At 40.4% G+C, this 14,400-nt stretch overlaps 1 protein-coding gene across 2 annotated transcripts in view; it reads right to left on the bottom strand.

Moving 5' to 3' along the window:
• MOB2 (MOB kinase activator 2) overlaps positions 1-14,400 on the bottom strand; it is a gene marked incomplete at its 5' end in the record, with an annotated part of 130,129 nt that overhangs the window by 72,330 nt on the left and 43,399 nt on the right. The window contains one exon of one of the 2 annotated variants that reach the window (XM_081315303.1): positions 7,894-7,944. The exons of the other annotated variant lie outside the window; for it this stretch is intronic. Within the exon in view, the coding sequence (XP_081171429.1) occupies positions 7,894-7,895 (2 nt within the window). Of the gene's footprint in view, positions 1-7,893; positions 7,945-14,400 lie in introns of those variants that run through there. 2 annotated transcript variants of the gene reach the window in all.

Below are 14,400 nucleotides of genomic sequence, written 5' to 3'. Positions count from 1 at the left end.
TACAGGTAGTCCTCGACTTACGACTACAACTGAGCCCAACATTTCCATTGCCAAGTGAGATATTTGTTAAGTAAGTTTGGCCCCATTTTACAACCTTTCTTGCCACAGTTGTTAAGTGAATCACTGTAATTATATCTGGCTTCCCCCCATTAACTTTGCTTATCAGAAGGTCGCAAAAGATGACCACATGACCCTGGGACATTGCAACTGTCATAAAGACTATGGGGATGCTGCAACAGTCATAAGTGTGAAAAATGGTAATAAGTCACTTTTTTCAGAGTTGCTGTAATTTTGAACAATCACTAAATGAACTGCTGTAGGTGGAGGACTATCTGTATTGATTTTGTAATCACCAGCAATAAACAATATTCCAATTCTGACCATATTATAGATATGCACACAAGTAGAAAAGAGAAGATGATCAATCAATACCTTTGTTCACTCCTCTCTCTCATGTATTTTGTATGTTTGACTTAAATTTAAATCTATAGTTCACAAAGCCTTCACCTTTTGAATATCATAAAAAATTAAGACAGAAATCCCAGTATGAAGCAGTGATTTTAAGTCCTTTAATAGAAAAGCTTTCTTGAACTTAGGGATGCAGTGTGTAGAATCCATACACAAAATACACATGCTTGTTTTATGTTACTGAGCCACTTTAAAGTTTATACATCTGAGTCTTTTATTGTATTATATTTTGTTACAGTCAATTTTTGTACTGTAACTTTAAGAACGAAAGTCTCTTCTCCTTATCCCTTTTTGACACAGAGTTATCTTGAATTTTAGAAAACGACATGCCTGCCTCCAATATTTTTCTTCCTTCTTGTTTGTTTACATGCAGATATAATATCGGAAAAGGAATGCAAGAGTTGTTAAAGAAAGCAAACCAGATAACTTAGTTCTGGGAAAGGAGATAATGGGAGAAAGAGACCCTAATAATCCCACCCTGAATCTATTTGTATTAGAAGGATAGAACAACACTTTGGCAGACTTTTAAGATTCCATTACTATGTCTTGAAATAATAAAGTAGTATTCCTGTGGTGTGTGTTTTCTGACCTAGGGACTCAAAGGGCTAATACTACCCTTGAATTGCTCTATCTGCTTTTTCATTATTGTTTTAATGCAGACATGTCAAACTCACGACGTCACGTGATATCACATAATTTCACCACTTTTTCACCATTGCCAGCAATGGGGTGGGCGCGGTTTCTTCATGATGCGTCTGGCCCGTGAGTCGGCAGTTTGACACCCCTGTTTTAATGCATCCTTGACCTTTACATTTTTTTTTGGAAAAAACTTTAATTTTTTAAAAAAATAACTTTTAAAAATTAAAGTACAAAGTATGCAAGCCAAGAAAAGTATGTATGTATTTATGTATGTATGTAGGGATGCGGTGGCTCAGTGGGTTAGGACGCTGAGCTTGTCAATCAGAAGGTTGGCAGTTTGGCAGGTCAAATCCCGAGTGCCGCGTAACAGAGTGAGCACCTGTTTCTCGTCCCAGCTTCTGCCAACCTAGCAGTTCGAAAGCACGTAAAAATGCAAGTAGAAAAATACGGTGGGAAGGTAACAGCGTTCCGTGCGCCACAGAGACGTCCTCGGACAAGCGCTGGCTCTTCGGCTTTGAAACGGAGATGAGCACCCACCCCTAGAGTCAGAAACAACTAGCACGCATGTGCGGGGGAACCTTTACCTTTGTGTGTGTGTGTGTGTGTGTGTGTGTACCAGTACACTTAGTCCTTGAATTATAACTGGTCACTTAAGGTCCTTGGAGTTACAGCAGCTACAGTACCTCATAGTTATTAGCCCTTACAACTGACCGCACGGACGTTGCAGTGCCTCCTTACCTATCCCCCTTACTTTTACCCTGCCAGGTCCCTGGAGGGCTTGGACTGAATACATTGAAATGATGGCTGCTTTTATAATGTGGTTGCATTGCCCCAGGGATAATGAGAAATGAAGTGCCCTGACTTTTTTTCCTCAACGTTACGGTCCAGAACTCTGGAGATTTTGAAAAAGTGTGTGTGATGGGCACTAGGCCCAAGCCCTGAAGGCAACCAAAAGAGGGGAAAGCCTTCAAGAACCTCTCTGTGTGTGGGGGGGGGGAGGCCTGCAGAAGTGGGAAGGAAGCAGCCCAAGGGCTCTGAGGACCCTGAGGGGCAGGCATAAGATGTCTCAAGAAGTGAGAGAGGACTAAGGTAGGCAGGCCTGGACCTGTGCTAGGTCTCCCAGGGCCTCTCCCATCCCTTAGGCACCCTGTGCTCCATTTAATGACCACAGCAGGGAGAGCAGGAGGTGGGAGTCATTAAACGAGGCAATCTTGCTTAACAACTGTCATGATATACGGCCGTAATGGGCAGGCTCCATTATGGTTCTAGGTCAAGGACTACCTGTAGTCACTGATTTACCAATGAATTCACTAGTGTGATACAAACACTAGAAGATATCTCACAGATTTCTACCATACAATAATAACACATATTGCTGCATCCTGTGATGCCTTTCCCAAAACAGATAGATCACACATATCCTTGACATCTGCAGTGGTATCAGTTTTCCAATTTCTTAATGCATCCCCAGTCTTATTAGATTTCCCCACTGAATATAACTGAATAAGTTATATCTCTCAAATGAAGCTCAAGCATACAATCTGAAATTCTTCCTATTTACACTCAAGACCTTTAATAGGTCAACCTCCTGGCTATTAAAGCTTATCAGATATTGCCTCTGTCACTGTTTTAATGATTTCCCCTGCTTTGGTTGTATTGTCCTATTAACACACCTCTGTGCAAGAATTGTGTTTAAACCTATATCAAAATGCTGTAAGAAGCAAGGATTTAGCAAGATAAAGAGAGAGGGCTATTTTTCTCCTAATTCCAGGATTTGAAAAATGCCGTTTGCCTTTTACTCTGCCTGAAAGTGCTTGCTACTTGCTAAATGGACATCTGGTGTTATTTCAGTTTTTTTTTCTTTTTAATAAATTTACAGCCATTTCTAAAATGCTGTTTTCCCTTTGTCATTATGGGGTACTGAGTGTAGATTAATGAGAAAAAAATGAATTTCAACAATTGTAGAATCAGGCTGCAGCAGAACAAAATTGACAAAAGCGAAGGAGGTCTGAATACTTGCTGAAGCACTTTATGTCAGCCCTGAGCAAAAAGCAAAACATGCTGGCTCTCGTTGTATTACGCAGAGCAGATACAGTTGGTAATATTGTAAAAGGCTGTTTTATTCATGTTGCGCTGACTGAAAGAACCTAAGTTAACTTTATTTAACTCTGGCCCAGGCTGAGGATTAATCTTATTTTAACTGGGGTTTTATTTATACAGGGACAAATATAATTTCTTTTTAAACTTGTTTCTAACTTTTGTATCTTGGTTTTTAATTACCCTGTAAACCGCCCTGAGTCCTCCGGGAAAGGGCGGTATATAAATGTAATAAAATAAATAAATAAATAAATAAATTTAGCAACTTGCCTGAAGAATAACTGTATTCCCTAGTTTAACTGTTACATAGAATCACTAACATTTCATCAACTGTTACATTTCTCCAGCCAAGAGGAAATACTACTTCTGAGTAATTTACATTAGATTACAAAACGTTTACAATTGAATATTGTAGAGTTTGTAACTTAGTTGTCATTCGAAAATGTTCAATTTGGATTAAGTTGAACTATTGGTATCCTTCAGTGCAAACTGCAAACAATGCAATCTTTTCTTTTAATCAATTTGTATGAGACACTGCCTCTGTAGGTAACAGCACTTACACCACCTTCCCTAAATTCAAAGCCTGTGTTGAGTAGTTGGATGGGAAACTACTTGGGAATTCCAGACCTGTTGGCTAGACAGGAAAATCAAAAACATATTTGTATGATTGCCAAGAAAATAAATGAATACTAAGCAGTTTCAGCTCTCATTTATATCCACAAAAGAGACAATTCTTAAGTAGCAGTAGAGATAATTCTACATATCATGTCAGCATACGTTTCAATGAAGGAGGAGTAAAGATAAAGACCTTACAACTTCCACACATACCTAAGTCTAACTCAATCAACAAATGAAATATTTTACTGTAAGCCCCACATTTCAAAGTGTTCATTGCTTTGGTGCATTTTAACTATTACCTTGGCACTTTTGTTCTGTTAAAGAAAAATGCTTTAACAATTTAACATGAGTCTGATTGTACTATATACAGATAGAATCAAACAAGGGCAAATAAGTTAACTTTTAATGTATTATAAAAGTCTACAAGAAGATTTCTCAAGCTGGAGATTAGGACCCTTCCACAAGCAATTAACAGGGAGAATCGAACAATTTTAGAAAGCCTGATTAGCCTGGTACTTTTCAAAGCTACCAACAGAGATTAAAAAACAATTACCGGTATTACATCTAAGAGGTATATTTATTTCTTGTCCAACTAATGAAATCATTTGTTCAGTTCAGGGATGTTCAAAGAACATTATTTATTGCTTTAGGGGGGCATAGTAGTACAAAGTTTAGAACTTCTGCACAACAGTATGAATACTATATTCCAAGCATTAAAAACCAAGTCTCGCCTGGACTACTGCAATGCTTTTTACATGGGGCTCCCCTTGAAGACCACTCGGAGGCTCCAACTGGTACAGAATGCGGCCGCGAGAGTTGTCTTGGGAGTTTCCCGGTACTCCCATGTTACACCTTCGCTCCGCGAGCTGCATTGGTTACCAGTTGTCTTCCGGGTGAGATTCAAGGTTTTGGTTATGGTCTTTAAGTCCTTACATGGCATGGGTCTGGAGTACCTCGGGGACCACCTGCTGCCGGCATCAACTTCCCTCCGCCCTGTGCGTTCCCACAGAGAGGGCCTCCTCAGGGTGCCTCCGGTCAGAGAATGTCGGCTGGTGGCCCCCAGGGGGAGGGCCTTCTCTGTGGGTGCTCCGGCTTTCTGGAACCAACTGCCGGTTGAGCTCCGGATGGCACCGGACCTTCGCTCCTTCCGGCGCGGTCTGAAGACCCATTTATTTGAACAAGCTGGCCTGGCCTGATGGGGGGCGTTAGGGTTTTTAATGGGTTTTTATATTGCTACTGTTTTTATCTGGGCAATTGTTTAATTCCTTTTTTAACTTTTGTATTTGCTATTTATATATGCCCTGTTCACCGCCCTGAGTCCTTCGGGAGAAGGGCGGTATATAAATTTAATAAATGAAATGAAATGAAATGAAAATAACAAATTATTGAATACTTATGTCGGGCCCTGTGGCACCGACATTCGAGGGGGGGCCCTCCACCCCTACGGCTCCTCCTGCCCTGCGCTCGCCGGACCCACCCTACTCCACGGCGGCCCGGGAGGCTCCGGAGGCTCGTTGGGCGGCCGCGTCGCCGCTGCTGTCTCCGTCCGACGCCGCGCCTGCGCAGGACACCCCGGCTGACGGCATGACCGGCGGAAGCTCCGGAACGGCTGGCGCGGCAGCCGCTGCCTCGGAAGCCCACATCTTGTCGCCGGCCCTCCCACGGCTACAGCTGTCGAGTCCATGTTCGGCGGAGCAGCCCGGGGCGCGGGACAGTTCTGCTCAGGAGTCGATGTGCTTGTTGGGGGATGGGCTCGTTCCCGCCACAATGCCTGGGTGGCCCGAACGCCGGCGACCACGGAGGGGACCGGAGCTGGGCATGGCAGGGAGGGGGAGTGGGGGTGAAGCATGGTGGTGGAGGAGCATGGGCGAGGGCTTACCTGACTAGGCGCTGGGCGAAAGGGTTTGCAGGGGAGGGGTGGGGAAGATATAGGGAATGGGAGGGCGTGGGCGTGTTTGGGTGGAGTATGGGTGGGTGCTTTGAGCGTGTATATAGCAGCGTTGGCTGCGGGTAGCGGCCAACGCTGGCTTTGTTTCTTGCTGCGGCTGTTGCCTTGAGGAATAAAGTGCTTTCAGTTCGCAGTGGAGGTCTCTCGTTCCTGTTTCGGTTCTTCGCTCTGCCTGCTGCAGGACAAGCGTTGACACTTATATCAAAGAAACAAGAATACTGGTGAAATATCTATCTATCTATCTATCTATCTATCTATCTATCTATCTATCTATCTATCATCTATGTACCCTCTTTCTTAAATGCCCCTCATCCTCTGAACTATGCACAAACACTGTTACCTGAAACATAATTTATGTTGCTTTATATTAATATTTTAAAGAAAGTAGATGAAATATAATTAGTTTCATGTTTGATTTAAGCTATAGTTCCATTACTGATTTGCTATACTGCCCTAAAGACAAATTACCACTGCTAAGCATTATTTTTATGTTTTCAATAAAGTCAGATTTTTAATGAAATTACAAGCCTCAGCTGTTCTGCATTAAAAAAGAGAAGGTAGTTTTATATACTTAGTATTACAGCATAATTCTCAATAAACCCTGGAGTCATTATAGCATTCCTAATTTGCTAAAATGGTAGAAAAAAGCCCACCTCTTTATGAAAAAAACAGACTAGAAAACATTCTGCCCCAAGACTATGGAAAGAAAGGACGGGTGAATTTCCGTATTCCCTAAAGCCTAGTGTTTCACCTAGCGATAGACTCTACAGACTCCAATAGCCTCTATCATTTAGGAACCATTTTTATCAAATGTAACTACAGATATAGCTTTCGAAAAACTCCACCTTACCATATGATATAACTGTTAATCACCATTGTTTACGAGACAATAACTTTAAAGGAATAAAATTTAAGAAAGAAGAAAACAATGCCATAGTACTTTTCCTGGATATTTTCATCAACAGAGGAAACAATGGCAAATTGTTTGTTCCAAAGTTCATTGGAAAACAACTCTCACTATCCAAGTGCTTCACTAACAAAGCAATAAACAAGTGGGGATGGAAAAGAACATTATTCAAACTGGCACAAGTAATCTACTGTAATGCCAAAAAGGGGTGACAGACCACCTATACAATCTTTCCAACACAATGGATACCTAAGCAACTTCATCTAAATGCCTAACTACCTAAACCACCAAAACAGAATTATTGAAACTTACAAAAACATCTGAGATAATTAAAAAAAAATACTACTATTCAGTATCACTGTAGCACAAAATCCACCCCCCCATATGTTTAGCATACCAAAAGAACCCAGTAACCAAAGTTCAAGTCTCACCGGCTCAAGGTTGATTCAGCCTTCCATCCTTCCAAGGTCGGTAAAATGAGGATCCAGATTGTTGGGGGGGGGGGACAATATGCTGACTCAGAAACTGTTTAGAGACGGCTCTAAAGCACTATGAAGAGGTATGTAAGTTTAAGTGCCATTGCTGTAGCACTTAGGAGGAGAAACAGGTAGAAGACTGGCAGACTGCATTAATGAGCACCAACTGGCACTCGGTGCATTGTATTGTATTGTACTGTACTGCACTATATTACTGCATTGCATTCGATTCATATTGTATTTTATTGTTTGTTATATTGTGAATTGCCCAGAGATATTTAGAATCATACAAACCTAAACTGAATACATTACACTACATTACAATAACTCAGTCTTGCAAATCATGGACAGACTCAACCCCAGTTTCAACTGCAAAACTGTTAACATTTAGAACAACCCAAATTTAAAAATGCTAGGGAATTCCTGGAAGCTTGGCATTTAAAAAAAATTACCCGTCAGTAGATGCATAGAGATAAACTCCCTTTGCACACTATTTAAAGGATACAATCAAAAACTTAGGAAGAAAGCAAACAAGTTAAAATACAACCTCTCCCACAGCCAACATCCAGAAAAGCAGGAAACTGCACCAGATAAACAATCATGGGGGAAACAATTCCCTAATCAATGAGTCATCGACAAGACATCCCACCACATCCCACCAAGACTGGCAAGGCAAGCCACTATATAGTATACAACAGCAGGCAAGCTGTTTACTTCCTTACACTGATAATGTTACCTACATAGGTAATGAACCAAGGTCACTGGTAGGTTTTTTTGAGTTCTCTCTTGATTCAATTCATCTGACAGATTTTTGTTATGGAAAAAAACTGGGAAGACCCTCACATGGGTTACCTTGAACTTACAGATAAGATGGGCTATAAATACAAAAATGACACAGTAATTTAGATGCACACTATTTTGAACAATAGTGGTGATTTCTGAATCCAACTGTTGAAGCCAATCACAAACTGCAATGCCAGAAACATGGGAAGCTGCCTTCTTAGTGCAACTAACTTTATGGTAGTTAGTGCTTTTCTAGAATAACAAAAGTGAAGGAGATGCATTTCTCATTCTGGATTATTTTCCTTACTTTGAAACCTGCCTAAGTGCAAATATAAAATTATGAGAATTATTCTAACATTTCTCAATCAGCATGCTTTTTTAAGATAATAGATAAAATAATGTTAAATTTATATCCAACCTTTTGATCGCAAGTTTAAAGTAGCATACACAATGTTCCTTCTTCCTTTTTTTCCATAGCATCAAATACACACACTCTCTCTCTTTCAGTACATACACAGACGTATATACACACCCAGGAGTTTAAAAAGCAAATGCTATATACATATACATTTACACACACACACACACACACACACACACACAGAGCATTGCATATGTATCTATCACCATGAAATAAATTGTGCTGAAAAAGAGTGAATCTCTCATCTCAAACCAGTGAGTTCCACAGCTGAGGGTGAATTTGAATTTGGGTCTCACCAGCACCTAACACCTTAAAGACACCACCACTCTGGCTCAATTATTCAGCTGATAACTCTCTGCATAGTAGTTGATATTTATAGGAACTCATTCTAATATGGAGGTAAGATTGTTAAGACATTGAAATAAAAAAAACTGGCTTTAAGATGCAAGTTATGTTATGGTCCACACACATATACAAATGAAGAACTCAGGTTACAAATGCAAGGATGTCTGGAACTTGAAGAACTAAAATGCAAGGAGATCTGAAATCTGCAACTTAAATTAGCCTTAATAATCTTTTTATAACAGGGATGATTAAAAGTAAAGTAGTTAATTTCTAATAAGTTTATTTATTCATTTTTAACTGCCTTTATCATTTTTACAAATAATTCAAAGTAGTGGAACATATCCAATATTAGTTCTTCCTCCATGTTTTCCACAACAGCAAACCTGTGAGGTGGGTTGGGCTGAGAAAGAGTGACTGGCCAAACTCACCCAGCTGGTTTTCATGCCTAAACTGGGTCTAGAACTCACAGTCGCCCAGTTTGTAGGCCAAGTGATTAAGACACCTATTTTAAAGCAATCTGAAATAAAAGAAGACATTTAGGACTCAAAGGACTAATATTTTAATAATGTGGCCTAAAACCCTCTATTTCAAGGAGTCTCTAAGCAAAAAGGTAAATTGGTGTAGTAGTTAACATGTTGGACAAGGAGCAGAGAGATCAGGTTCTAAGTCCACTGTCACTAGCAGAAGCTGACTTGGTTACTTTTGCTCATTCTCTTAGCAACCTACCTCACAGAGCCTGCTTTAAGGAAAAAGAGGAGTGGCTACATCCTTTGCCCTGAATGAAAGCAGTAGCGGCTATTAAGAATGCAGTATTACATATTCTTTTAATAAGGTATTGCCATTTAAAGAATTTAAAACAATGGATATTGGCAAAGTCTCCTTTAAATAGCCAGCAGCTATTTAAAATGCAGTATTACATGCCACATATTCCTCCAGCAGAGTATTGGCATACAGTCATGGCCGAAATTGTTGGCACCTCAGAAATTTTTCCAGAAAATCAAGTATTTCTCACAGAAAAGTATTGCAGGAACACATGTTTGGCTATACACAGGTTTATTCCCTTTGTGTGTATTGGAACACAACAAAAAAAGGAAGGAAAAAAAGCAAATTGGACATACTGTCAAACAAAACTCCAAAAATGGGCCGGACAAAATTATTGGCATCCTTAACTGAATATTTAGTTGCACACCCTTTGGAAAAAATAACTGAAATCAGTCGCTTCCTATAACCATCAATAAGCTTCTTACACCTCTCACCCAGAATTTTGGACCACTCTTCCTTTGCAAACTGCTCCAGGTCTCTCTTATTGGAAGGGCGCCTTTTCCCAACAGCAATTTTAAGATCTCTCCACAGGTGTTCAATGGGATTCAGATCTGGACTCATTGCTGGCCACTTCAGAACTCTCCAGCGCTTTCTTGCCATCCATTTCTGGGTGCTTTTTGATGTATGTTTGGGGTCATTGTCCTGCTGGAAGACCCAAGATCTCGAACGCAAACCCAGCTTTCTGACACTGGGCTCTACAGTGCGACCCAAAATCCTTTGGTAATCCTCAGATTTCATGATCCCTTGCACACATTCAAGGCACCCAGTGCCAGAGGCAGCAAAACAACCCCAAAACATCATTGAACCTCCACCATATTTCACTGTAGGTACTGTGTTCTTTTCTTTGTAGGCCTCATTTCATTTTCGGTAAACAGTAGAATGATGTGCTTTACCAAAAAGCTCTATCTTGGTCTCATCTGTCCACAAGACGTTTTCCCAGAAGGATTTTGGCTTACTCAAGTACATTTTGGCAAACTGTAATCTTGCTTTTTTATGTCTCTGTGTCAGCAGTGGGGTCCTCCTGGGTCTCCTGCCATAGCGTTTCATTTCATTTAAATGTCAACGGATAGTTCACGCTGACACTGATGCTCCTTGAGCCTGCAGGACAGCTTGCTTTGGAACTTGTTTGGGGCTGCTTATCCACCATCCGGACTATCCTGCGTTGCAACCTTTCATCAAATTTTCTCTTCTGTCCACGACCAGGGAGATTCGCTACAGTGCCGTGGGTTGCAAACTTCTTGATAATGTTGCGCACTAGATCTAGATCTAGATCTCTGGAGATGGACTTGTAACCTTGAGATTGTTCATATTTGTCCACAATTTTGGTTCTCAAGTCCTCAGACAGTTCTCTTCTCCTCTTTCTGTTGTCCATGCTTAGTGTGGCACACACAGACACACAATGCAAAGACTAAGTGAACTTCTCTCCTTTTTATCTGCTTTCAGGTGTGATTTTTATATTGCCCACACCTGTTACTTGCCCCAGGTGAGTTTAAAGGAGCATCACATGCTTGAAACGATCTTGTTTATCCACAATTTTGAAAGGGTGCCAATAATTTTGTCCAGCCCATTTTTGGAGTTTTGTTTGACCTTATGTCCAATTTGCTTTTTTTCCTCCCTTTTTTGTTGTGTTCCAATACACACAAAGGGAATAAACCTGTGTATAGCCAAACATGTGTTCCTGCAATACTTTTCTGTGAGAAATACTTGATTTTCTGGAAAAATTTCTGGGGTGCCAACAATTTCGGCCATGACTGTATAAGAATTTAAAATAATGGATTATTGTTAAGTCGCCTTCAAGTTGAGCTTAACTTCATGGAAACATCAATTCAACGAAAGCATTCTATAGACAGAAGGGCTCCAGCTGAATTTTTCCGCTAGTTGTGCAAAAACAACATGTTCCAATCTTCCCACTCCCTGCAGATCTCTGTGTGGAAAAAGTACTGTACCATAAAAGAAAAAGACAGTCAAATACAGACAGTCCTTGACTTACAACCACAATTAGGACCAGAATTTTGGTCACTAAATAATATAATCATAGAGATAGGTGTCCCGTGATCAAATCAGTTAGCGACTACAATCTCAGCAATCCCTGTTGCCATTGTTAAGTGAAAGACCAGCTCCAATCCAAGCCATTTGTGGGCTTGGTCCCTCCCAGGCCCAAGCCTCAGTAAAATAAGGGACTGCCTCCAACTCCCCCCCACCATCTCCCTCCATGCCATCGCTGCCCTTTTGGCTGTCCTGTACCCTACCTTGTGGGGCAGCCAGCAGCCTCAGAACCACCCTCTACTCTGGGCTCCCTTAGGCTGGGGCTTGTTTCACAATGTGAAAAGGGGGGGGGGGAAGATGCCTTCAGCCTTTTCCTTTTTTTTTTTTGCAGTGCAAAGCCAGGCCTGCCCAGGAGCTCTTTGCAAAGAGACATTTTGGCACACTGTGGCTCAGGGGTTGCTTTTGGCTCTCCCGCTCCCCCCGCTCCCCCGCCAACCTGGCCATTTTTCACAGTGGGAAAGCAACCCCAGACCTGCCCAGGAGCATTTTGGCATGCTGTGGGCTGCTTTCCGACTTTTCTTTTTCTTTTTCAGGATTACTCCTCCTTAATAATCATAAGCCTAACATCATCTATACGAAGTTGTTTGTAGAGTAACAATTGCAATAAAGAACACAAATATACTTCCATCCATTTGCAATTTTTCTCCATTAACCGTCATTTACTACTTCATTTCTCTGTACTTCCAAGCAAGAGAGCCTAGCTATACCTAACAGATTTAATCCAGTGTTCTATTTTGAGAAGCGACCAACTAGATGTACCTGGGAAGCTTACTATTAGCCTTCTTTGTCACCATTATCTGACATTGCACTGATGGGTTTCTATAGCCCGCAGATGATCCCAAAAGCGGGTTAGAATGAACTGCAATAGATACAAAGAAATGCTCTAGGAAGCTAGAAATACTCAAGGGAAGGGACTGGAATCGATCTGATACTGTTACGTTGTACAGGCATGGTCTAAAGAATTGGTTAATGGTATGAACATACTGAAAGATCCCTAGCTTGTGAATCCGGTAGTAGAGCCATGTAAAAGGTTATTGAATATTTACATTCTCAAGTTGTCAAGGCAGAGTTTTTTTAAAAAGACAATAAGTTTCAATGTAACTAATTCAAAGGCAATACTGTAATTTTCTCAGAAGTGCTTTCCCAATTACTGTTTACTGCGCATGAGAGTTGAACACAAAAGAAAATATTTAGGCTTGACAGCCCTAATGATCATACCACATTTCCAGAAAGGATGAGGAGCAATGTTTGTTGCGTTGTTGTTGTTGCTGTTGTTGTCTGGGGAGTACAAAAGAGGGAAGCTCTGAATCCTCCCTCTATTGTATATCTCATGTTGCAGATTCAAGAGTTATGAAGAAGTATAAGCTTACAAGAAACTTCTCAAGACACCCTTTTTTGAACAGCACAGGCAGTAAAATGAATAGGCCTGTGAAAAGTGGTTGAGCAAATTGCAGATTGGCTTTTTGGAATTAGACTAGTACATCTTTTATTTTTTTTTCTCTCTACAAAATAATTTATTTTTGCAACTGCAGCAAGTTCCTCCAAGAAAAAAATTATACCTTTCTATGGGTGGCACAGTGTACTATTAGAAAGAAATATAATCATTAGCATTTCCCTTCCCTCGACATAATTTTATACCAGTTTTGCAAAATATCATTTGGAGGTAAAGTGCTAAGTATATTTTGCCACTTACAAATCAAAACCATACAAGGAGACAAAATCTTTAAATAGGGGTATTTTTAGATAAGAAAAACAATCAGAAATTTGATTCAAGGTAACAGGCTGCATTCTGAAATGGACATCTGAAACAAAAGGCTAAAATCATCCCAGCACCTGACTTACTTGCATCAGCTTATAAAAACAATGCACACTGACCAATTATAACCACATCTGGATTCTATAAAGCTTTTTTTGTAGCACAGCAAAACTCCAGAGTAACAAAAGATCTTTGAAATGATAGATACCAGTTACATATGTTCCGAATACCTAGCAGTTCTTAAGGGTAGAAGCACTCAAACATGCATAATAGCACTTTGAGCTTTAAAAGGTTTCACTTGTTCATTTTGATAATATGTCTGTCAAATTATTATTCCTACTTTATGACAGATAAGCAGAACTGAGATCAATGGATCCAAAAGCCACCCACTTTTGCAGTGATAAGAGATCATAACGAGTATAAAAATATCCATCCATTTAACATCAAATAAAAGCTGAGAATTTCAGGACAGGAAGGACTTTACTTTATTATGGGTTCTTTTATGGTTAGCCCAGTGGAAAGGGGGAAGTATCAAGGAATGAGTTAGGGAAGAGGAGCTCTGAGGACTACAAATATATTTATTTATATTTTTCATTCTACATGTTCAATATTAAAAATAACCAGCTGAGGATGTATGTGTCAGGAAATCTTCAGTTAACTGAACGGAGGGGGTCAAGAGGGGCCCGATTTTAGAGTCACTGCACTGCAATAACGGCACAGGCCAGACTTCCCCCAGAATACTTGGAAGCCTTATCTTGCCATTGCCAGGGGAGTGCAGTTGGTCTGGTGAGTTTCTTGTAACACAGCTGACTAGCAATAAACTATTGCTGAGACTTTTCATCCGTGGTTCTGATTGCTTTTGCCTGATAGTATGTGGTAAGTAGACTTTCCACCTGCTGTAGTGCTCAGTTATAATATAACAAAGCAACATTATTTTTGAGAACTTCCTTATTATCAACTAACACACACACACCCTCTTTTACCCTCTGGGTATAAAAGAATACTTTAGGGGAATTAAGTTTGAAATCTGCTAAAAGGAAAAGGGCTAGGAGCTACCATAATCACCTATATAGA

This window comes from Vipera berus, assembly GCF_964194415.1.
Source record: "Vipera berus genome assembly, chromosome: 1".
Lineage (NCBI taxonomy): Eukaryota > Metazoa > Chordata > Lepidosauria > Squamata > Viperidae > Vipera > Vipera berus.
The sequence above is the reverse complement of the archived record's forward strand: the minus strand, read 5'-3'. Positions and strand labels throughout refer to the sequence as shown.